This window comes from Sarcophilus harrisii, chromosome 3 (genome assembly GCF_902635505.1).
Source record: "Sarcophilus harrisii chromosome 3, mSarHar1.11, whole genome shotgun sequence".
Lineage (NCBI taxonomy): Eukaryota > Metazoa > Chordata > Mammalia > Dasyuromorphia > Dasyuridae > Sarcophilus > Sarcophilus harrisii.
This window is the reverse complement of record NC_045428.1, coordinates 43,686,400-43,710,596: the sequence shown is the minus strand read 5'-3', so window position 1 is coordinate 43,710,596 and position 24,197 is coordinate 43,686,400. Positions and strand designations below refer to the sequence as shown.

The 24,197-nt window shown below is 33.9% G+C and overlaps 1 protein-coding gene across 2 annotated transcripts in view; it reads right to left on the bottom strand.

The window, feature by feature from the left end:
• Positions 1-648: 648 nt before the first annotated feature.
• Positions 649-24,197, bottom strand: part of HLTF (helicase like transcription factor) — a 34,933-nt gene continuing 11,384 nt past the window's right edge. Inside the window, exons 10-26 of one of the 2 annotated variants that reach the window (XM_031957791.1) lie at positions 23,538-23,610; positions 23,242-23,338; positions 22,620-22,699; positions 22,496-22,540; positions 21,041-21,127; positions 18,470-18,570; positions 15,991-16,134; positions 15,436-15,574; positions 14,779-14,914; positions 13,350-13,529; positions 11,838-11,962; positions 10,975-11,153; positions 8,231-8,356; positions 7,684-7,796; positions 7,219-7,399; positions 3,681-3,761; positions 649-2,875 (exon numbers count right to left, since the gene is read on the bottom strand). In XM_031957791.1, coding sequence (XP_031813651.1) covers positions 2,723-2,875; positions 3,681-3,761; positions 7,219-7,399; positions 7,684-7,796; positions 8,231-8,356; positions 10,975-11,153; positions 11,838-11,962; positions 13,350-13,529; positions 14,779-14,914; positions 15,436-15,574; positions 15,991-16,134; positions 18,470-18,570; positions 21,041-21,127; positions 22,496-22,540; positions 22,620-22,699; positions 23,242-23,338; positions 23,538-23,610 — 2,040 coding nt within the window. In that variant the 3' untranslated portion in view covers positions 649-2,722. The remainder of the gene's footprint in view (positions 2,876-3,680; positions 3,762-7,218; positions 7,400-7,683; positions 7,797-8,230; positions 8,357-10,974; positions 11,154-11,837; positions 11,963-13,349; positions 13,530-14,778; positions 14,915-15,435; positions 15,575-15,990; positions 16,135-18,469; positions 18,571-21,040; positions 21,128-22,495; positions 22,541-22,619; positions 22,700-23,241; positions 23,339-23,537; positions 23,611-24,197) is intronic. The other variant, XM_031957792.1, reaches the window with a different exon arrangement.

Genomic DNA, 24,197 nt, shown 5'->3' with positions numbered 1-24,197 from the left:
CCTTTCTATTCATGAGCTAAATGATTCACTAACTGATTCAAAGCTAAAGGGCTTTGAATTAGATTCTAGTCCCTCATGAACTAAATCTTAAGACAATTGCTTCACAAAGCCCACCAGAGTCAATGCAGTGACAGCCCCTCAGCTGGGAAAGTAAGAATCCACAAAAATTCAGGCATTTCCCACCAATACCCCTTGTTCTATTTAATTCCCACTTAAGTGTTGGTACCAAGGGCAATCCTTGCTGAGATATGGAGACCACACTGACAGCTGTGGGGAGCAGGAGGCCCAGGAAACCTTTGAGCCTTGCCATCTCATTTTATCCTCTTATAGTTATATGTAATGGACACATAGGCTATTCTTATCTCAAAGGAGAAGAAACTCAAGTAAAGAAGCAGTGAACTGGTGCATATCCCTCAGTCAAGGTGGCTAAGAGCCACACTTAGCAAGAGCCTCTATGGATCACAGTCTAGCTGACCTTGCTCTCGGCTCATCACTCCATTTACTTTTACTCCCTGTTGGTAGAAATGGAAGAAGCTTGTGATTTGTAAAATGATTCTTGCCTTCCTTGAATGTGACACTTAATAAGGTTGTTGGCATTTTAGGAAAAAAAATCACCACGAAGTTATAGGAGTGAAGAGGCCAATGGAATCAATTCTAACGTTTTTATTGATTTTAAATGTAACACAGAAATCCAATCCAAACTACAAATGCATAGGGCATAGCATCTACCTTTTACAACAAAACTGTTCACAGGGAGCTTCTTCTGTATCGTAGAAACTCAAACTGGCTCATAACATAGCACTAACTTAAGTTAAAATTCCAGTATCCATCCCCAAATTTCAAAGTAGTTTGCATATTTTCTTTAACAATACATTAAGGAAATATTTGTACTTTTGAAAGAATTCACCAAAATAAATATTGGAAATTAGGGAAAAGAAACTCAGTAAACGTTTGGTAAAGAAGATAAGGGAGTTCTTAACTTTACAGAAATTCAAAAGGAGAATGAGTTGTGCAAGTAACCCGATTTTGTGTTTTGTAGGAAAATTCAGATTCAAATCTGTTCCTCACTCTCCCATCCCCCAAGTTTACATTGCCAAAGATCAGTAGCTTTTCCCTAGTCTGCCCCTTAAAGCAGCTTCTGAAGGTTAGTAGAAACAGCTTTCAACTCCCTTCTCCAACTCAGGGAGAGATGCCACCGAGCTCCTAGTTGTATGTGATGTGGATCAATTGCTGTTAACAATGGTAGAAGAAACTGCGGAGAATAATGCAAGCTTAGCTGCGAGGATACCTGACGTGAGTCAAATCTAAATTTAGGCTTTAGGGAAGATGTATTCCTAAACGTGAAACATATATGCCACAACTTTAAACTGCATGTAATCTTCCTTGCTTTTCAGTCAGGTGACATCAAATACTCTAAGCAAAATCTAAGGTGCTTTTATATCTGTACCAAATATGAATCTTCACTCATCACGGTTATTAACGCATCTTCTCATTAAAAAAAAAAAAAAAAAAAAAAAAGTACACCCTTTAAACTATTTCCATATGAAAGTAATACTATCTAAACCTGATCACTGAATTATATATATATATATGTATATGTATGTGTACATATACATATATATATTTTAAAATAGCACTCAAGAGGATCATCTGTCACAACTATTAATAGTTCTCTTATTAACATAAAGAAATAAAGGTGACTGGGTTTCTATGGGCATATAAGAATGAATTCTTAAAAGTTTCAAATATTTTGATAATAACATGCAGAAGAGATTTTTATGAATAAGGACCAAGATGTAATAGAATCACAGAACCTTAAAGATGAATGGACCTTATATGTTATCTAAATCAACCATCCACCCAGATTGCAATTTTACATCAAGCAGACTTTGGAATTATAAAAGTTTACAAAGTTATTTTTCAAAAAAGCTTCATGAGTGAAAACTACTTACAGAAATGTCTATTTTTAGCATTTCCATAATTTAAATTGTCAAATCAAATAAGGTGGAATGATTTTTTTCCCTGTATGACCTAAGTACCAAGATAGGTTTTTAAAAACATTTTATACAGTGCTACCTGACTATATAATGGGGAAATGTACTGCTATAACACAGTTTCTAAAAAAAATTTTTAGCTACATAAAATTAAGTTGTTCATCTAAGGCTTTGGCCTTTGATATAATTTGGTTCTAGATGCAAAGATTATATCAGAATAAAGTTCCAATGAATTAATTCACTACACATTTTGTGTACTTATCATCTTGGGAATTAAATTTAGGGAAAATATCTATATCTATTTCATCATAAAAGTATTTAGAGGAGATGAGTGAACAACCGTAAGAGATCAACAAGAAAACAACTTGTTTGCTCATAAAGTGTAAAAGGCCTGACATAGTCAAAAGTGAAAAGGCTGTGTTGTGTACCTGGTGGGAATTAGTTTAAGAATACTTAGGACTGGTATTATGAAAGTAGAATACTAAAGTAATTCTCTCTCATAACATTATTTTAGTTACTGTACACAGCAGTACTTATTGCTATTTGAACTATCATTAAGAACAAGTTCAGATTCAGAAGAGATAACCTGTCAATTATCTTGTCACTAATAAAGATGTTCGGTACCTGTTTAAAAAAGACACAAATCGCAGACTCCAAATTACCTCTTCCAAAGATTTTGTAAATCTGTATTTGACCAGCTGAACTCACCTGGCCTAAAACCATACACATTACAAATCAATTAAAGTTCTGATCTCATTAATTTTGGCTTGCTTCATCTCACTGGCATTAGGCTTTTTGGTTCCAAAGGCTCCTGCAGCAAGTTCCCTCTTTTTGTTCTGTATTTTCAGCATATTTTCTTCCACAGAGTCCTTCACAATGAACTTGAAAAAAGAAAACCAAACATGGATTTTTAAAGCCATACTTATTAAATGTGCTAACATGAAAACAAAACACTGCAGATTCACTATTAAAAATGTTTCTATTGCATCAAGAGGGTTTCTCTAAAGTAAATATTATGCAAAACCCAAATCTGAAGCTCCCAGTCAATTTTGAAAAGCAAAAAAGTCATGTTTTCAAAAACTTGGGTGACATTTTCTATTGTAGAAAATTTACTGTAATTTTTCATCAACATTACACAGCTTTAAGCTATGCATCACAAAGGTAAGAAAGCAGCACAGTACAAGGAAAGAACTCTTGTCTGTGGAATTTGAGAACTTTGGTAAATCCTATCTTTGACTCAGTAGAGCTGGGTAGTCCTAAGCAAATCGCCTTCACTCATGGGACTCGTTATTCAGGTGAAAATGGGAGAAGAGACGCCAAGAAGTAGAACTAGGTGGGAGGAGGTACACTGACTAGGTGACCTGTGAAGTTTTCTTTCCAGCTCTAGATCTGTGATCTTTCTATCCACATGAAAATATCAGAGGCAACTGGAGAAACTGTAAACAACTATTGTCCTCCCCTTTTTCTATTTATGAAATGATAATTACAAAGTTGAGGATTTATATTATTGCTTAATATGATTCTCTATCAACAAAGTGCATGGTCTTAAGGACAGAAAGCTAATTGTCTGAGAAAAACATTTTATATTCAAAAGAGCAAACTCTCCAAGAGCTCCAATGATCCTCTGAAAACAGTATGTAGGCTTTTAAAGACTGATGAAACAATTCAGGTGTATGCCAAACAGACCTTTGTGATGACTACTTCCTGCTTCTGGCCAAGTCTGTGACATCTGTCAAAGCACTGATCTTCAGCAGCAGGATTCCAGGCCTGTTAAGAAGAGGTTTTTAAGAATAACTTGTCCCAATTGTTGTCATTCTACTTTAACAGAAGTGTCAAACATACAACCTGCAGCATCCCTGAGTGCATGCTGAACTAGATTAAATTTAATTGAGAAAATTACACTGGGAAAAAATACACTGAAAACAAAAACTAAGTTAATATTGTGGTCTAGAGGGATCTTTTTGAATGGATTAGTGGTCCTTGTTCTCTTCCCCTAGGTCTTAAATAATAGAATCCCATCCCCTTTTTAACAGATTAGGAAGCTGCATCTTGGAGAGGTCCTCGAGGGAACATGTCAGTGGTGGATCATACAATCTATGTGGAGGCACAGGTGGGACATGTGGCTAAGACTCCTGATTCCAATACTCTTCTCATTACAATTGGTTGCCTAAATGCTCAAGGCTTTACAGATATGATTAATAAATATTAGGTGTATTGAGGGGCTTCTCCCTGAAGATCTCTTGAAGCTTTTAGCATACCCTTACACAAAATATGACAAGGTGCCCATACCAGAAAATGGACTTGGAAATAAAGCAGAGTAGGGCCAGTATGGCATTTCCTACATTATTATCCCATGACTGTGTAATTGTTCTATTCACGTTGAATTCTCTTACAACTGACCATATTAGCAAATCTGCTAATATGCAAATCAGTTTTGTCTATTTTTTATATATACACAGCATATAAAAGTATGCATATTTACATAAACACATACATTTATACTATTTCTAAGGAAAGTAATTAGGAAAAGTAGTATTTTTTATTAAAAAAAGCTATGTGTCTCATTAAGTACTGATAAAAATGCTTCTTAATATGCATTTAGTTTCAGGACACCCCTTTTTTGGTTTAATTGTTGCTTTTACTGCTACTATTTAACTGAAGAGTTGCCTTTAGAACAGAAATAGAATTCGAAGGCCACTCCTATTTGGGCAGTTTTCTGAAGGGAGACAATTATTTGCCTTTTTCTTTTGACTATTTTCTTATTCCTTTTTTTTGAAGGAGTTTCCAAATCAAAATAGCGATGAGATCTTTAAAATTTTGTCTAGGAATATGAAAATCCTATAGCCATACTGATTTGCTACTATACATCTGAGCCAGACAAACCTATATAGGCTGAAAACTGTTTTTCTTTGAACCACTTTTCCAGCTCAGTGGTATCAAACTCAAGTAGAAAAGGATTCTTTTAGGCTACATACTACCTCAGAAAATCAAAAAATTAATGTTATTTATGTTGTCTTGTATTTTTTTTTTTATTTTGCTAAACATTTACAATTATATTTTAATTTGGTTTTGGTTGTTTTGGGGGCTACAAGTTTGACACCTCTGTTCTAGATGTGATACACAAGTGATGTCTCATTTTTATCTGATGAGCTTTTAATACATTTAACTCCATATATATTTATATATATATATATATGTATATATACATACATACATATATATATATGCGCAAACCATCAGGTTATCTGTTTCTAACCCAATATTCATTGAGAATTCAAAAGAAATTTTAACAATTAAAAGCCAGGTTTCTTTTCCTCAAGGACAGTTTTTATGTAAAAAGGTAAATAGCATTTTTAAGGCAGCTAAACAATTAAAATAAAAAAATAAATAAATCAAGCAATTTTCTGACTTTTTTTTAAATTGCCAGACATGATCTTCCTTACATAACTTTGTAATCTGATAAAATGTCCTTATATAATTTTGTAATCTGTCCTACTTTCCACTAAAATATGTGACAAAATAAAATCCTACTAGATTAAAAAAAAAACACCAAACTCAGTACTGATTATATTTAATAAATTCATAACAAAACAAAGTAAATGAGCCAAACATTTTTTTTTTTAAATGTTAGTTTCTAACACATAGGCTCAAAATATTTAGCCCAGTTTTCTACGATTTCTCTATCTTCATGATACTATGATAAACAATGGTCATACTGATAGCATTGGAAGTTTCTGCATCAAAAACAAAAATGTTCAGTGTACACATATTAAATATATCATGTTATTTTATACATAAATAACAGTGGACTAGGGCAGAACGTCACTGCGATTTTCTCTGGCACTATTCAATACTCAAGAGCCAGAGAAAGTGAAGAGTTGATGACTCAGTTGAGAAGCCACAATTGAGTATATAAAAAAATAGCCAAGGTAGGTGAGTTACTTACTTTAGTACCCTTTAACAAGTGGCCACTTTTTTTTTTTTTAAACATTCCTATCATGACCAACAAAATGATTTTTTATTGTTGCCATTTAAAACACTACAGAGATACTAAGGAACCAGGAGAATGAAATGAGGCTGAAGAACTACAAGGATGAAAAGGAGAATAAGAGTAAATGAGGAGATAGAGGAAAGTAGAAGGATGTACTATGTGTGGTCAGAGAAATTTTAAGTAGTCTGGTTCTGAGAGATAAAATGGATCTCAATGAAGCATTGTGAGGGTCAAGCTGTAGGCTAAGGATGCAGCAATACTGGATGCAAACCTCGCTTCAGATGCTGGCTCCCTGCTTGTGTGATATAGGGCAATTCGTTTACCCTCTCAGCCAGTTTCCTTGTTTGCCAGAGAGAGACAAGCAACTTACTTCATGGATTTGCCATAAGGTTCAAATGAGATAATCTGCATAATGTACTTTGCAAAATGTTATATAAATGTCAGCTACCCTAATTATTCCTGAGGAAGGAGCACTGGTTTTGGAGTCCGGAGTTCAAAACTCTCATTCAAAACACCTATTATCATCTTAGTACAAAAGGTATACCCAAGCAAGGCGTACAACCTCTTTAGATATCAGGTTCCTTTCTATTAAGTGAGTGAACAAAATGATCTCTCAAGTCCATTAAAGCTGAAATCTATGGTACTATTACAAAAAAAAGTAATGTCAGAAAAAAGAGCTTAGTTTTTTAAAATTCCATTAAATCAGAATTCTAGTTCACTCAAGTATTTATTTCTATAAATGACATACCCTACATTTGAATTTCTTTAATCAGTTTTTATGATAGTGTTAAACTATTTCCATTAGTTACTTTTAACTAAATAGCCCTTTTAAAGACTCTTGAAAATATATTGATCCTGTCAATTCATAGTTCTGTGGCTTTGGGTGAGTCATCTAATTGTGGGTGCCCAAATCCATTAGTCAACATATATTTTTATACTCAAGCATTTACAAAGCACCGGCTATATTTATGGCACGATTTACATGATGGGAATTGCAGTCAGTCCTTTAATACCTGAGGCTCCTCTGGTATTCTGAAATTAGATAAGCACAGGCTAGCCTAGAATTTAAAGACTCAATAAAAAAGTAATAATTTTGAAAGGAATAAGTATGTGAGAAGGGTCACTCTACAAATGAACGATAAGACTGTTAACTTCTCAAAAAAAAAAATATTTGGTACTCCTATATATATTTTTTAAAATATCCTGGTCACATCTATCTCTAAGGTTACTTACTGGATCCATTAAAAATACTCGAGAGGCTGCACAGAGATTCAAACCAACTCCACCAGCTTTTAGAGAAAGAAGCATTATTGTAGGAGATCCTGCTTCAGTTTTCTGAAAACACTGAATTGACTCAACTCTCTTCTTCTGGGCCATGGAGCCATCCAAACGAGTAAATACAAACCCAGATGCTCTTTAGCAAAAATGGAAAAAAAAAAAAAAAAAAAAAAAGTTTACTAGGCTGTTATTAACAACAGGAATATAATCATTTGCACACATAGTTTTTGTAATAAGTTCAAGATTTAAAACAATATTTCTTATTGTTACAAAAAGTTCTTTATAAGTTATATAAAAGTTATATGGGAAAAAATATAAAATGGGCATATAAGTTAAAACTGCCTTTCTGACACAAATTTCATACAGCAAAACACTTAAAATCTTTTTTTTACTGAAAGTGATAAACACTGTTCAACTTACTTAAGTGGTGTTTCTAATAAAGACAGGAAAGTTGTGAATTGAGAAACAACTAAACTTTTGATTTGGGGGTTCTTCTTTCTTAAGTCAATCAAAGCATGCATTAGAGCATTGATCTGAAAAAACAAAATTGTATGTAACCCATCAAATTCCACTTTGAACTAGTAAAAATTATGCTTTTACAATTATTCTGAAAGTTCCATGTTTTAATTACAAATGGGATTAAAAGATCTTTGGTATTTATTCTAAGTTCAAAAACCCTCCAAATGCCATATTTCATTAATATTATACTTTCTCTTTAAATAAAAAGGCATCACTAAATACAAAAACTAAAACAAAATAATTACATATCAATTATCCTTTCTTCACTATTATTTCTTAAATTCTTTTTCTCCCCTAAAGAAAAAAACTTACTCCACCCCACCCTTACTACCTATTTAAAAGCCTTCAAATGACAGGCTGAAATTGAAATAATCTTCTAGTTCAAGTGCAAATACAACAAATACAAATGGCTTTGTATGTGTAATACTTTCATCAGTCTGAAAATTACCTTTGAACTGGACATCCATTCCAGATCAGTCTTTTTCTCAGTACTACAGTTCAATTCTTCCGGAGGACACTCTACCAAATTTTCTGCTCGTAAGTCATTTCTGCATAAGGGGCATTTGGCATTTGGCTGTAAAATAAGACATTAGATCTCTGAACACTCCTAAGAGATAAAGGTATTTTATATTATATTATCCCTCCTCCCCTTTTTTTGTAGGACCCTTGAAGGGAATTCTCTGAGAACTTGAATTAACATTAGTATGAAGATAAAAAGCACTGTATTACATTGGGAATGGTGAAAAAGTTATTGAAGTAATAAAGGGACAGACTCAAGTAAGTTTCACAGGTTAGTCTAGAACTTAAAATTTTGAAAGCAGTAGGTTTATTAGAGCTCCTCAATCAAAAACAATATTGTCTTTTTATGTGAAAAAACTGGTTCAGGTCCTGATTTAAGAGACCTGAAATCTCACAAAGTTTATCATCCAAATGGAAATGTTGTCTTATTACTAAGACCTAAGAATGAATAAGAGTTTATTTTTAACTTCAAGATCAAATCTTGTTGAAGTGCTTGTATCCAAAAGCCCAGCTAAAAAAGTATTTCTCTTGATGTATCCCACATAGAAAATTGTTAGCAAAATAAACGAATAGAGACGTAAGGATATCATAAGTCTACCATTTTTTCTAATAAGATACTTTTACTTTTAGAACGGAATACTGAATAGAAATGAATGCCTCAGAAAAGTAACAGCTTTGCTAAGTGGGATCAGGCCAAAAATTTTTGAAAAGGCTTCATTGCCATTATCTTTACACTCTGCGGCCTGATTTCCCTTGCCATCACTTAGTCCAATTTAGGGTTCTTTGTTTAGTCCACTTAGGAGTCCCTGACTGTACTGCTGCTTTTGTGACATGACTCTCTTCTCCTCCTGCCCTCAAGACACTACACTTTGCTTATTCCCCTGGCTTCCACTGTCACCTTTCATACATAACTATGAAAAGAGGCAGTATAGTGCAATAGAAGGAAATGACACAGACTTGGGAATCCTGAAAGACTAGGCTTCAAATTCACTTCTCATATTACTAAATAGACAATAGTGAGCAAGGCATTAACCAAAGATTCGTTTTCTTCAGTGAAAACACAGGTAATGCTTATAAATATTACTTAATCTACTATTGTTTTTGAAAACCAAATAACCATTAGAAATAATGCTTTGCAAAAAAAAAAAAAAGCTCTACATAAATATCAGTGTGAATGCCAGACTGATCCTTGTAAAACTGTCCCAAAGATATCCTTATTTGGATCAAACAAACATTAGGTGCCAATGAGGTTCAAGCTATTGGAAATACAAAGAATCCTAATCCACAAAAAACTTCCCTCTCTTTAAAGAAACAACACATGCAAATAAACAAAATATATACAAAAAACAAGGTATTTAGGGGAAAGGGCATCAAGAAATGAATGACTCATAATCTAAGGTGGCCCTTGAGCTAAATGTTGTATAGAACTAGGGATTTTAACAGGTTAATGAACAAAGTGGGCACACACTATGTATGTAAAGACTCAGTCTGGAGACAAAGGCTGAAGAAAGCAGGTTTGGGTAGATCACAGTAACGGGGTGGAAAGATGGGGAGGTTGGAGGGTAGTAATATAAAATAAAATTGGAAAGGAAGATAATTTAAGCCAGATGTTAAGAGTTTTAAAAGCCAAAAAGAAGTGTTCACTTTGGACCTTACAGAGAAGGTCATTTCTGTTCTTCAGGAACATTATTTTGGCACTACCAGTTATCTGCATCTGAAATGGATATGGGATGAATTGAAGCAGACTAAACACCTAAGAGAGTTTGCTGCAAAATATTTAACAAATTAGATACTCATTGACTGGAAAATGGCTATGTAAATAGAATATAATGCAGTATGACTGCACTAGTAAGAAATGATGACTGGGACAAAGAAAATCATGAAAGAGCTACCTGATCTGTTACAGAGTGAAGTAGCAAAATCAAGAATGTTATTTTTATATTATATATGACCAAAACAATGTAAATAGAGAGAATCACCAAATAAAAAATAGACAAATAAGTCAGGAGTGAATGTTGTAAAATTTCAAAGAACAAGCATTAGCACAAAATTTGAGTTGTGAGAACACTCCCAATTCTACCCCCTTTTAAAGGCAGAGGTAGCCCATGAATGGTTTACAATGTGCATGTTTTAGACACCAGTTATCCTGATTTTCTTCCCATTTGTTTTAGTCAAAAAAAATTTGTTACATGAGATGGCCCATGGAAAGGGAGAGAAAGACTTTAAACCATGATGATATAAAAATACACTCTATTCCTCAATATCAATCTGTCTTTTCCTGTCTCCCACTCCTTTACTTCAGATTCCTCATCTGCTGAATTTCTGTGCAGTCTTTTGAAGTCCATATCTCAGGAATCAGGTGTACATAAGGATTCTTATACCGTCTTTAGCCCAATCTTGTCCTCTTGGATGGCATATTATCCCTTTTTTCACCTCGTTAAAACATTTTTTTTTTTTATCAAATATAAATTTCATGAAAACAGAGATTATCAAAACATTTTATGCCCTTAGTGCAATATTTTGTAGTGTCAAATATTTACTTAATTAAACTTAAGTCTGCTAAAATAGTAAAGTGTGAATGGCCCAATTAAATCATATAGTTTTGTTCTCTAGGAAAAAGATTTACATGAAATTTTGACAAAGTATCAAATAATTAAAGAAGCAAAAACTAACCTGCTCATTCTGAATTACTTGACAAATGCATGGTTTACAAAACACATGTGCACAATGAGTTATCACAGGAATATTTAAAGAATCCAAGCAAATTGCACACTCTTCATCTGAGCCAGAGCTCAGAATTAACTTCATCTTGCTAATCAACTTCTTTCGTAGTTCTTCAGGTGTATCATCTCCTATCACAATTGGGTACAGAGGCAAATTAATTACACATAGCTCCTCTTAATGACTGAAAAAGTTAATTTATATGAATTGAGTTTTATTCTACTATACAGAGTTTATTATTTAAATGAGGAAATGTAACAACACTAAGCAGTACCCCCTCACCAAGACCAGGTAAAATACAAGAAAAAAAATTGCACACAGGAACCTGTGTACAGTCTATTCTAAAGCAAATTTCAGAGAAAGGCAGATCCTACATACTATAGCAAGAAGGGATCACAGGAGTCACCTAATATAATCTCCTCATTGTAGACAAGGAAACTGAGATTCAGTGGCATCAAATGACCTGCTAATAGTAACCAAGGTATAGATGGTAAAAGATTTGAAACTAGGTCCTCCTGAGTCCAAAACCTTTAAGTGCAAGATACTGAACTCCTAGGAAGTTCTTTTGGGCAATAATAGAAAATCCTCATCAGCAAAAATTTTCCAATAGATTATTTAGGCCCAATGTGTTACATTTAAGTTATAAACCCCAGGTCTATCTATTTGTGCATTCAAAAAAACAATAAAACAAAATATGATCATTTTATGCCCAGCATGCATCTCATAATAAAATTGCAACGATCACTTAACAAGAATTCTGACTGCACAAAATATTTCTGATAAACAACAATGTAAACTCAATTATATTTACTAACCTGAGGGACCACTGGAAGATGTTGTATTTGTAAAGAGATGAGGATGACAACATAATTGTCTCAATCTGAGCAAAAGGCCCAAGACATCTGCATAGTGTGCAAGCACAGTGCCTTCATTAAAATACCTAAAAATTATTAGGAAGCCAAAGCATATGTTAAGAAACTATTGCAGTTTCAATAACAAACTCTGCATAGAAAGCCTAAACGCATGCACACACATACACACACATTCATACTTCCTCAACAATAAAAGATTCTCCACCTCTACAATGCTTCAATCACTTGTTGCCTTTGGCCCCATTATCACTTAAGCTCATAAGCATTAATTTAGAACTAATCCCACTTTTAGTAGTGACACCCCCAAAACCCCAAAGGTGATAGATAGCAGAGCTAGAATCGACACCCAGGTCTTTAAGCCCATACTCTTCCCCTAGACTTATTTCACAAAAGATCTAAAACTTTCAGAATCCATTTCACCCAGATACCTCCTCTACCTTTCTCCTTTTGTTATATTATTAGTTTACCTTCAGAAATCATAGCATCAGTTTGTTCTGGAGGAATCAAGAGCCTTCAGAATCACTAGACTCACTTGACATTTCACTTGACACATTTCCTTCAGACTCTTGCCCCCTGTCCTTGCTGACCCTCAGACTACTCTGGTCATCTTGCCATCTTTTTCAAGCCCAAAGGACAACACCCCCCCCCCCCCCATTCTCAAGGGATGCTTCTGCACCTGTGAGCTAAGCACTCAGAAGGACAGAGGGATCAAAAAGCTCTGCTGCCCTAGGCCCTTGGCTAGTTGAACTCTGATCTCTTGGGAGCTAGCCTTCACTACATTGCAGATCATAATGCTTTGTCAAATGGAAAGTACATGAAAGCCAATTTAGACTTGAAGTCAGAAGAAATTTCTAGTCATTAGAATGACCTCTAAGTACAATGACAAGTTGCTTGGTGTGGCGCATACAAGATGCTGAGACAGGAAGAGCTGAGGTTGAATCTCAATGATAAAACATTCTGGCTATGGGATGGTCATTCAAGAAGCAAAGGTACAAGGTGCCTCCCAAGGAGTTTGGTGCACCCCCAAAATCACAGATCTGATCACTATCCCAACTCTAATGTTGGGCAGAAATGCTTAAACTACATCAGGGTAGGGGAAAAATAATTCCCTACTATATGCCAGGTCTCATGATGAGCACTTTACAATGTTATTTTATCTCCCCAATCACCCTGAGAAGTACATTCTGTTATTATCTTCATTTTATAGGTGAGTAAAGTGAAAGTCAGAAATCCAATGACTTGCCCAATACTGTACACTAAGTATCTGAGGCTAGATTTGAATTCAGGTCTTCTAGATTCTGGGCACAGTGCTCTAAAGTTGTCTATCACCTAGTTTCATTCATAGCATATTTCAACTATAACAATAAATAAGTATAATAATCATTTTAGTCCTCTAATATGATCAGTCCAGCAGACTGAAAAGCATTCCTGGAAAATAGTTTTCCTTTTCCATACCTGCCAATTGCAGCTCGGCCTTCATTCTTTACAGACTGGTAAATCTGTCTCTCTTCGTCCGTAAGTGTAATGTGTTGAATAAATACTTTACGTTCTGGTAACTCCAAAACAGGTTTGCCTTTAATTTTGCTTGTTTTTGTCCTTCTGAGGGTAATATTTTTAATTAAGGACTGTAAACGCCTAGGAAAAGATAAAAATAAATTCCATGTTCAACTCATTGCTTTCAAATATACAACTTAAGATTAAAAGACAAATATAGACATTCAGTGGAAATGTATACACTTCTAGTTTTTGAAGTTTTAACCAATGTGAAAGCAAGTGTTTACAAACATAAGACATTAATTAAAAGCAAAACAAAATAAAAAAAGACTTTATTCTCCAGGTTTGATCATTTATATATTTTTCTTTTTTAACTGCTCTAACTTTTTTTCTTATACTTTATTTTGGCTTTTTTTCTTATCTTTTCTTCTCCTCTGTTCATACTGTGTACCTATCACAAGTACACCATCATAGATACCTCTTAGTTTTGCAAGTACCTTGATTATTTTTACAAAGATGCCCAACATTTTCAATATATTCTGCTTGATTTGCACCTCTGAAATCACAGAAGCTATATTACTCCTTTGATAAATGCTGTCTGTATTGCTATTCTACTATTTTATCCCCCAAGCTAAACTATAGAACTATAGACTCTTGTAAGCAAGATGATACCAACTCTAGCATACACTGGCTATTCAACAAAATGTCTAATAACAACAACTAGTTCTATTTGTTTTTCTTATTTCATTTTCATTGTTTTATTGTTTACCATAATTTTTTTCTTCTTATCATTTCTTTTTCTCTTTTTAAGAAGCCTCTTAATGTCTGTTTAAAGACCACCAGGTGATGGAAATTTCTCTACCTATGAAAAGCAACTAAAGAGGGACTTATAATTATTGTAAAATCTCTATCAAATTTCCACTCCGTTGTTCTTTCTAGGTCCATATAGAATTATTCTTGGGCAAGCCATTTAACTTGTCCAAGCCAGTGTCCTCTTTAAATGAAGGAGTGAACAGATAGATGGTTTTCTACTCAATGATTCCATGATCCAAACCCCTTTTTCATGTATACAAATGACAGCATATGAGTGCATGGAATATGCCAGAAAGTCCCACTCTAGAAACAGTCAATCAAATGGTGTTTGGGGTGGTATGACAGCAACTCAAGCCCCTTGGCTATCTCATCACACTAAGCCAATATGGAGGTTGCAAAGGGAGCAGTTATTACAGGTTTGTCAACAAGCTAAAAAACAATCTAGAAAAGGTTGGAAATGAGAAGAGTCAAATGCAAAGAGATTTAGTGGCCAGCGTGGAAAAGGATTGGTCAGTCAAACATCCCTAAAAGAACCACCATTAGCTTCTCACTACATAATTGTACAGACACAGCATACCGAAGTCCCCCCTCATCCCCCATCGTCACAGGACGCTGAATTGTTCGGTGCCACCATTCTCTGTCAGTAAATGGCTTCAGTTTTAAAAAGGAAAGCAGTGACCACAAGTCCTTTAATGAATTCTGGATTGGAGTACCTAAAAAAAAAATTTAGAATTTCTTTAGTAAAATATAAGATATATTTTAAGCAATTTCATGACCACCTCCACCTATCTTACTGCACTTTAAACATCTCAATTTTTTAAATTATCTATCATAAAACAGAGTAGAAACAAATAATGAAATTCTTATTTTAGGCAACAAATTCAACATGTTCCTCACCTGAAGTACTTTAGTAAGATCAGCAAACTGATCTCATTGTCTTTTACTCTCTTTTCAATATTTTAATAAGCAGTAAAATAGTCCAGTCAGTAAAAACTGAACTACTACATTTTAAGAAAATTTCTTTGTTTGATTCTGTAATTTTGAATCATAAAGCATGTGGCATATTATCTAACATGAACCTTCTAGGAACACATGCTAAAGCCTTTCAGGAAACATCCACTACAGGAAGCCTTTTCTACATATACCTGAAAACTTCCTACCATTTCCCACTAACCTTATTTTTCTAATACATTTTTTAAAATGACTAAACTGAACTGTAACAAATGTAGATTACCCGTCAGCACCCATCTTCTTTCAGCATCTAGATCTAATGCAGCTTTTGTTTGCTGAGCATTTGGATTCCGGATGGTATGGCCTTCATCCAGAATTACTCTCAGCCACCTTATTTTGTGTAATGGACTGTCCCCTCTGCTCTGAAATAAATAATAACAGCTCATATCAACTATTGATATACTATTCATTAAAAATGCAGGAATGAAAAGCCGATAGCAAAATAACATGATATTATATTGAAATGCCAATGAAATCACTGAGCTTAGCAAAATCACCCTATTTTATGCCAGGTAATATAATCCTTGTCAAAATTTCAACTTTGCTATTACAATGTTTTAAAATATAAAATTTTAAACCTGTCTTTGGGAGGGTAAATAAACAGTATCCTAGATGTACTAGAAAACTACATATCAAGGTATTAAGTCCTTTTTTTTAAAAAAATTGTGCAAGATATTCTTTATTACTATTATAAACATTCCCTAGTGTGGAAAAAAACTCGAATAAACAAACACTGGAAATATCTGATTCTAAATAGAACAATTTCAAGCATACTTACTCCATAATCATAAGTTAAAATATTATATGTAGTCAATACAATATCTTGTTTTGAAAGCAAAGCAGGGTCTTTGCTGCGATCAGGACCATAGTAAACATACAAATTTAAGTGCACATCTGATTTTATATGCTGTCCAAACTGATCCTAAAAAAAAAAAAAAAAAAAAAAAAAAAGTGGTTTTAACCAGTAAGCATAAGCTTATTAACTTAATACTACATAAGAACATTTTATACACACACACACAATTAACAGTGAAGAAATGATGTATCTTTTTTAAAATCCCGTTAACATCTTTTAACATTATAATAGTCATTTCAAATCGTTTTCCTAAAAGCTGAAATAGCTCTTGTGGCAAAGACAAAAAATTAAGTCCTTTGCCATTATGTCACAGAGAAGGTAGGCAGAGGGAAGGAAATAAAAGAAGCTGTGTTCCTCATCTAGCTACTGATACACCTTACTTCTCAAAGAGGACATAACAGGAGGACTATGCAGAGTCATCAGCCTCACCCCTGCAGGTGTTCCACCCAGAGGAATATAAATTATATTTTGGGTTTTATGGGCTACATTTTTTTTCATTTAAGAACCATGTCTTGATAAAAATCACTCTGGCTCTCACCAACTGACCAACACAAACAAGTTTGAAGTCAAGTCCCATTGGTCACTGTTTGGGCTTTGACTGGCACAGAGTGAATGTAAATGACAATTTTCTATTTTGTCCAGAAACCCTGAGGGTCCTCAAGACCAATTTATTTTTTTTTACTAGGTGGAAGAAGCTCTGCTCTGCTTCATTTTTTTTTACCTAGCCTTAATCACTGATTGAACGATGCCTCACACTGGGGCTTCAAAAGGTCAAGATCTCCCATTGCATCCAGGGCCATCTCTAGTTGTCCTGAAATATTATCTTGTCACTGGAACCAGATGGCTCTGAAGGGGAAAGTGAGGCAAGTGACTATGCCCAGCCCTTCCTCGCTCAAATCCAATTGACTTGCAGTTCATAGCAGCACTTCCCTGATGTCACAGTCCTCTTCAAAAACAAAGGACAAACAACAATATATGGAAGGAGAAATTATTTTTCATTATCTGTTCTCCATTGTAGTCTGTGTATATTGTTCTTAGTTCTACTTACCTCACTCAAAAATCAGTTTAAACAACTCTGTTTCTTCTGAATTCCTGATTTTTTATTACATGATAAATTTTCATTATGTGACGGGAAATGTAACTTTAAATGACAGTATAAAAATATGCTTCATGTTACAGTCATGAGAGTTGGAGATTTCAAGTACTCATGAGGTCTTTACCACCATTTAAATTGACAAAGATGACAAAGATATTGGCAACAATACATGTTAGAATATGAGCATACTCTGTATGGTTTTGGTGGAGCTGTGAAGAGGTTCAATAAACTTTTCAGAATTTCCATTCTGAATTTTCTTAAATTCTTTCACTAGTCATATATGCCAGGAAAGTCAAAGGTAAAACAAAATGCTTTTTACACCAAAATAAATATGGCATCCTCTTTATGACAGTAAAGACCCAGAACCAAAGTAGGTGCCCATCTCTTAGGGAGTGACTGAAAAAAATTGCTCTTCTCTTCTAATACCAGCTCCTTTCTTTTTAAAAAATGGTTTATATCCTGGTATGGGCCCTACAATAGAAGATGGCAGTACCAGAGATGGACTACTGCAGAGTTTCATAAATGGGGAAAAAAAAAGTACAGGTATGCCACTGACTCTTCAGCCTCTCCTCAAGCTTCCTAAAGCCCCACTCTGCAATTCCTATTAGTACATATCTCTCTCTTTTTAGCACATACGAAAAGAGTTAAGCTTGGCCAAAATCAAGAAAGAAAGGAGAAGCAGAAAAAAAAGTTAATTTTGGTTTTCATCTACTAACTGCTAATTATAATAGGTAGAAATAAAATAAAATCACACATTGATTTTATACAAATTTATACTTATATACAATTTGAGAACTGTAAGAAAATTTTTACATTTTAAAAGGTCTAGTTTCCCTATAATGAGAAGGGTTAAGTCTTTGTGTAGCACAGAATTAAGTGGTAGACACTAGGCCAATGATAATCTCATTTGATTCTCACAATGAACCACAGAGGTAAATAGGTGCAATCATCATCATTTTTCAAATGAGGAAACTGAGGCAGAAGTTAAGTGACTATCCCGGATCATAGAGCTGTTAACTGACTATGGCACCTGACAGATATTTCCTTTATTATTTTACTTTGGTTCCCATGAAGTGTGCTTAGAGGTTTATACGTTCTTAAAAACAATTAGATATGTTTCCTTTTATATTTTTTGGCTTAGGATGAAAGTTGTGTTCACTTCAGCAAAACTGCTAACTACAAATAAAATGGAGAAGTGGCACTACCTTTCCAAATCATAATTAGTGTACTTCCAACCATAACACTAGAAGACTTAACAAGTTAATTTCATATTACAAAATTTTAAGATGTAGTAATAAAACTTACAATCCAATTGCTTAAAACAGAAAGAGGACAGATGATCAATGTTGCTCTTGGTTTCTCTTCAGTGTCAATTTTCTTAGAGCAATGTACTAGGGTAGTAGCTCCTGAAAGAGTAAGTTATCATTAATAGAAACACAGTCCTTCATGTAGTATACTTATGTTTAAATCATTCAAAACTTATAAAGCCGTTTATCCTTGCTGTAATCATTTTAATGCAAAAAAAGTCTCTACTTCCCTTATATTATTTACTCTTATAACTAATATCCATACACTGAGAATGCCAAGCCATGATTTAAACAACCAATTGATACTTGATTCTGTATTTATCCATATTATGTGCCAGTCATTATGGCATGAATGGAACCAGGCGTTCTAGACGGCAAAGGAGTATAGAAAAGAAGGTGATAGCATAAGATATTAAAATGAAATTCAATTGCACCCATTGCTTAGCAAGTTATTCAACCAAGCTAAGTTTTCCATAAACTAAGTTTGTTTTTTTCTTGTTATATATTACAAATTCCCTAAAATTCTTATCAATGACTGACTCTTATTTTGTACTCTACAATTTCTCACATCTCCTTAAAAGCAGTTAAATCAAACTAAACAATTTGAAAGTTTGTAAGTAATCCACTTCTTTAAATCTTTTGGCCAACTTTTATTTTTTCCAGACTTCTTCACTAACTTACATAGTTACAGCACAATTGTAAAAAAGAGTTAAATGAAATGCTTAAAATCCTTGCTTAGCAAAGACATTAATCCCAACATCTGGTCTTTAACCAACAAAATCATATACTGCCTGCCTTATCCTCAACTTAATAGCTTTAAAAATTCACCTGACAATTATTGTTCTCAATTCACTGTTAGCTTAATTAACCTAGCCAAAGTATACAAATGTCAGAAGAGACAACAACATAAGAAAGTACAATATAGGATGATAGATTAAAGGGGTAGGAAGGAACATGAGAGGCCATCTAGAGTCCAGCTTCTTAAATTGCGGGCTGAGATCCCCTATGAGGTCTAATAAATGAATGGTGAGGTCATAATTATGATTTATCATCAGTACATTTGATGACTACACCTAACTTATATACCTATATCCCTGGGGTCACATGAAAATTTCTTGGGTAAAAAGAGTTGGAAAAAAAGTTTAAGAAGCTTTGAAGATCAAACTCCTACAGTCAAGATAACACAAGATTAGCAACTTCCCATTAAAGGATCAGAGAGCTTGGAATATGATATTCCAAAGAACAAGGAGAGCTAGGATTACAAAAAAAAAAAAAAAAAAAAAAAAAATCACCTACACAGCATAATGGAATATAATCCTTCAAGAGAAAAAGGTAAACCAGTCAATGAAATGGAGGACTTTCAAGCATTCATGATGAAAGAAAAGAGCAGAGCAGAATAGAAAATTTGCTTTTCAAATGCAGGACTAAGGAGAAACATAAAAAGGTAATCAGTATAGGGAAATTGTAAGGGACTTAAGGTTTATCTGTTTAATGTTACTACAGAGGATGACAATACTTGTAACTCATAAGAACTTTTTCATTATAATGGCAATTAGGAGTACATATAGGCAAAGGGCACAGGCGTCAGTTGAATATTAAAGGATAATATCTTTAAAAATGAAATTAAGAGGTGAGAGAAGAGTGTATTTGGAAAAAGGGAAAGGGAAAAGTGAAATGGTATAAATTATCGGCCATAAAGAGACCAAAAAAAAAAAAAAAAAAAAAAAAAAACTTTCACAGTGAAGAGGGAGAGGAGAGAAGGAATTAACTTACTCTCATCATACGTGACTCAAAGAGGAAATAACATACATACTCAATATGGGGTATCAAAATCTATCTTACGATTGCAAATGTTTAACCTGTATATCATATCACATTGTTCTGTCTTGGGGAAATGGGGAGGTAGGGAGAAAAATTTGGATCACAAAATCTTTATAAAAATAAATACTAAAAACTATCTTTACATGTATTTGGAAAAATAAAATACTATTGACAAATAAGGAAAAAGAAAAATCTCTCTGCTGCAGGAAAGTAGAAAGAGAAGGGGATACAAGAAAGGTGGATGTTGACAGAAAAGAGGGCATGTTGGAGAAAGGGGCTTGTCTCTCTCAGAAGCAAAACATTTCTGAAGAGCAAATAGGATGAAAGAAGAAAAATAGAATATATATATATATATATATATATATATATATATATATATATATATATACACACTTTAAGTAAAAATAAGAGAACCAATTAAATCAAGACTGTATTCATTTATAATTTTATCATTTCATAAAATGATTATTTCAAACTAAAAATAATACACCCCCAAATTCCATTCATTCTTTCCCTGAAATCAATAAAATAACATTCAAAGTCTCTGCGTGATCTTTTCAACTATTTATAATCTTTCAACCTGGCTTAACAATGAAAATCAAATCCATTTCTCTCAACTCTACTATAAACACAGAATATTCTATTTTGTCTGCTACAAAAACAGACAATTTGTATGTATAATACATGAAAAAACTTCTCAAGTTAGGTTATTTCTTGGCTGATCTAAAAAAACAAGACCACTACTGACCTTTTTTCATGGCTTTCTTTTTTAGCAGAGGGGCAGATGGCTCAAGTGCACATGCAAAGTCTGCATCTTCTTTAACCTTAGAAGATCCTGGGGGGGGAGGGGGGGGCAGAGAAGGAGATGGTTGCACTAAGTTATAGTTAACTTTTGCAATGAGGGAACATTCACTAACATGAAGTTATTACCATATTCTACCCTAGACTCTGTTAACATAAGGCTGGCCTGATATTCCCTGATAAGTAATCTACCAAGTTGTCTCCCAAAGCTCAGCACCAGTAATAGAGAATTCTTTCTCAAGTACATTATCCTCTCAATTTTTGGAGCAACCATTAGCAGGCAGCTAATCGTAATTTCATTTCTTAACATAGTACAACTTCAATAAACTTGGAATGACGGCAATATTTAAACATAAAAACAAAAATTTTGATAATTAAATTTTAAAGTTATTTTATAACACAATAATATGTATTAACCAAGTTTTCAAAGGGGCAGGTAGGTGGATTTAGGGCTGGAGTCAGGAAGATGAATTAAAATCTTGCCTCACTTCCTAACTGTGGGTACCTGTGCAAGTCACTTTACCCTGTTTGCCTCAGTTTCCCTATCTATAAAATAAGAGAAGGAAATGGCCAACCACTTTACTATCTCTACCAAGAAAACTCAAATAGGGTCACAGAGAGTCAGACACAACAGAAATGACTGAACACTGTGGTTGGTAAACACACAAATAGGCTCGTTTAATAAGACCACTTACTAAACTACTACTGAATGATTCTGAGCAAGACACTTTCCCCAACTACTATCATTTTTTCTTTCTATGTAAAATGAGAAAGTTTGACTAGATTTCCATAGGATTGGACCTGTGATTTCATTTTAAGTAGAGAATGACCAAACAGGAAATTATCTCACACAATTCAGATGGACTTCAACTCTCAAGTTATTAGTTATTGTCTTAGATGTACAGAACTTTTGGTCATCTTGTGGCAGTTTGCTGAAGCCTACAAATTCTTCTCAGGATGTTTTTAAATGTATAAAATATATAGGATTACAACAGAAGCCAATTATATTTTTAAGAATGCCATTTGCCCCAAGTTTATGGACCCCCTGAAATCCCTAGGATTTTCAGACTCCATTCTATGAACACTTGAGAGTGGGCAAATCACTTGCCAACAGTCTTCTGGGATTGCTTTCGATTGCCTTTCTTTTAAAAAATGTTTTGAAAGCTTCTAAGCTGGTGTCTTAAGCAACTTTAAGCAAAAGCTAAGCATTACCGTTAACTACCACAATTTATCAATCATTCATTTGTTTAATAAATCTCTTTTTTCAGCATCAGAAGAGCAAATGTAAGCTTAAGTCCATGTGCAATTATAGATTCCAAGTCAGTGATAAATAAATTAGTAAAATTTATTCTAATATTCTTTCAGCTAGCAGGTAGAGAAAAAATACATAGAGAATACATACTTTTAATTCTGCCTTTAGTCACTGGCTGTTCCTGTCTAGGTCTGGCTGTAAAAATACATTAAAAATTGTCACAATCAATTAGCATGTAGGACAAAATAGTAAATCAAATGACATTTCAGGTTACCTTTTATTTTATGTGGCAATTCATTTAATTCCACCTCTTCTGAGTCACTGCTTTCAGTATACTTAACAGTGGCTTTTCTTCTAAAAAATAAATAGTTTTGGGAAAAAAAAAAATCAGACATATGAAAAGGGAACTAGACACTGGAGTGGCAAGTTATCCATGAATTTTGGTCCTGAGAGATACATTTGACATGAGGGAATCAGGTTTCTCTTATCCTAGAATTTTTCTTAAATTACTAATGGAAAATAGCTCAATTTTATAAAGCCAAGTTCAAAACAGGTTTTTCAATATTAGTGTTTGGCTATACTTTGTAATATTTAACAAATCATTTTTACCATCATTTAGCAAGCAAAAATGCAAAGAGGTTGGCCAGGCACCTTTATTCCTATTCTACAAAACCATAATGATCTAGGTCACCATTCTGCTAAGTCTGTGATCTCATTTATGTGGACATTCTAGTAGGGCAAAATAGTTCCCTCCCAATTCTCTCCATCAATAATAGCAAGCTGAATTAGGAAAAAATAACTGGAGATAATATATCAGTAAATTTAAGGTATAGTCATTTCCAAGAGAAAAAACTGCCTTCTTTGAGTCATATTCAAGCCCCAACATATAATTTTACCTTTTGGGACGAGTACTTGTAAATTCTGACTTGGAATCTTTACTTTTCTCCTTGACGTTTGAAACACTGGGCTCTTCACTAGCAGTGCATTCTTCTACTTAAAAGTAAAAGATACATATCATATGAAGTAGTGATTAAAAATAGGAGAATACATACCATGACAGAAACAAAACATCAGGCCAACCTTAACAATTGCAGTTCTTAACCCTCATTTTAAAGAATTACGTGTCAATGGACACTAGAATTAATTAGAATGGTAATATTTTAAACTATGCACTTTTGGATTAAAATTTTACCTTTACACAGTTCCTTCACTTGTTCATTGTCATCATTTTCTCCATGTTTTGCAGATTTATCAATAATATGTTCCTAAATGAAAAGACTTTCTTTAATGATCATAACTTTCCAGAGTCTGAAGGGACTTCAGAGGATGTTTACTTCAAGCCATATAAAAAAAACAATCCCTTCTACAACATATGCAATCCTTCCTTTCCTTGGAGGCCCCTAGTGATGAAAGCCCTACTTTGTCTCCCAAGACAGCCCGTTTCACATCTGGAACACTCTATAGTGAGGAAGTTTTCCTCACCTCAAGCCCAAATCTATCCCTTTGAAACTTCTACCAATTGCCCTTAGGCTGAAGCTTCAAACACAAATTATTACTGTGAACTATAACATTGTTGGTTCATAAATTAAATTAATTGCAATTAACAGATTTTTTATTAAACTTCCAAACAAACTTATAGCAATGGGCTTTGCTTTTTTATGGCTACAAGTTACATTCTCAACACATAATATAGAAGTGACAGACAATTAGAGCTCTGTCATGAAATGAGAGGGGATGGACAAAGGGATATTTTTTCCTACAAAGTCAGATTCAATGTAAAAAGAGTTGGAAAAGTAACTGCTTCCCAATAGACAAACTAAAAAGTCGTACAGACTCCTTTCCAAAAATATCT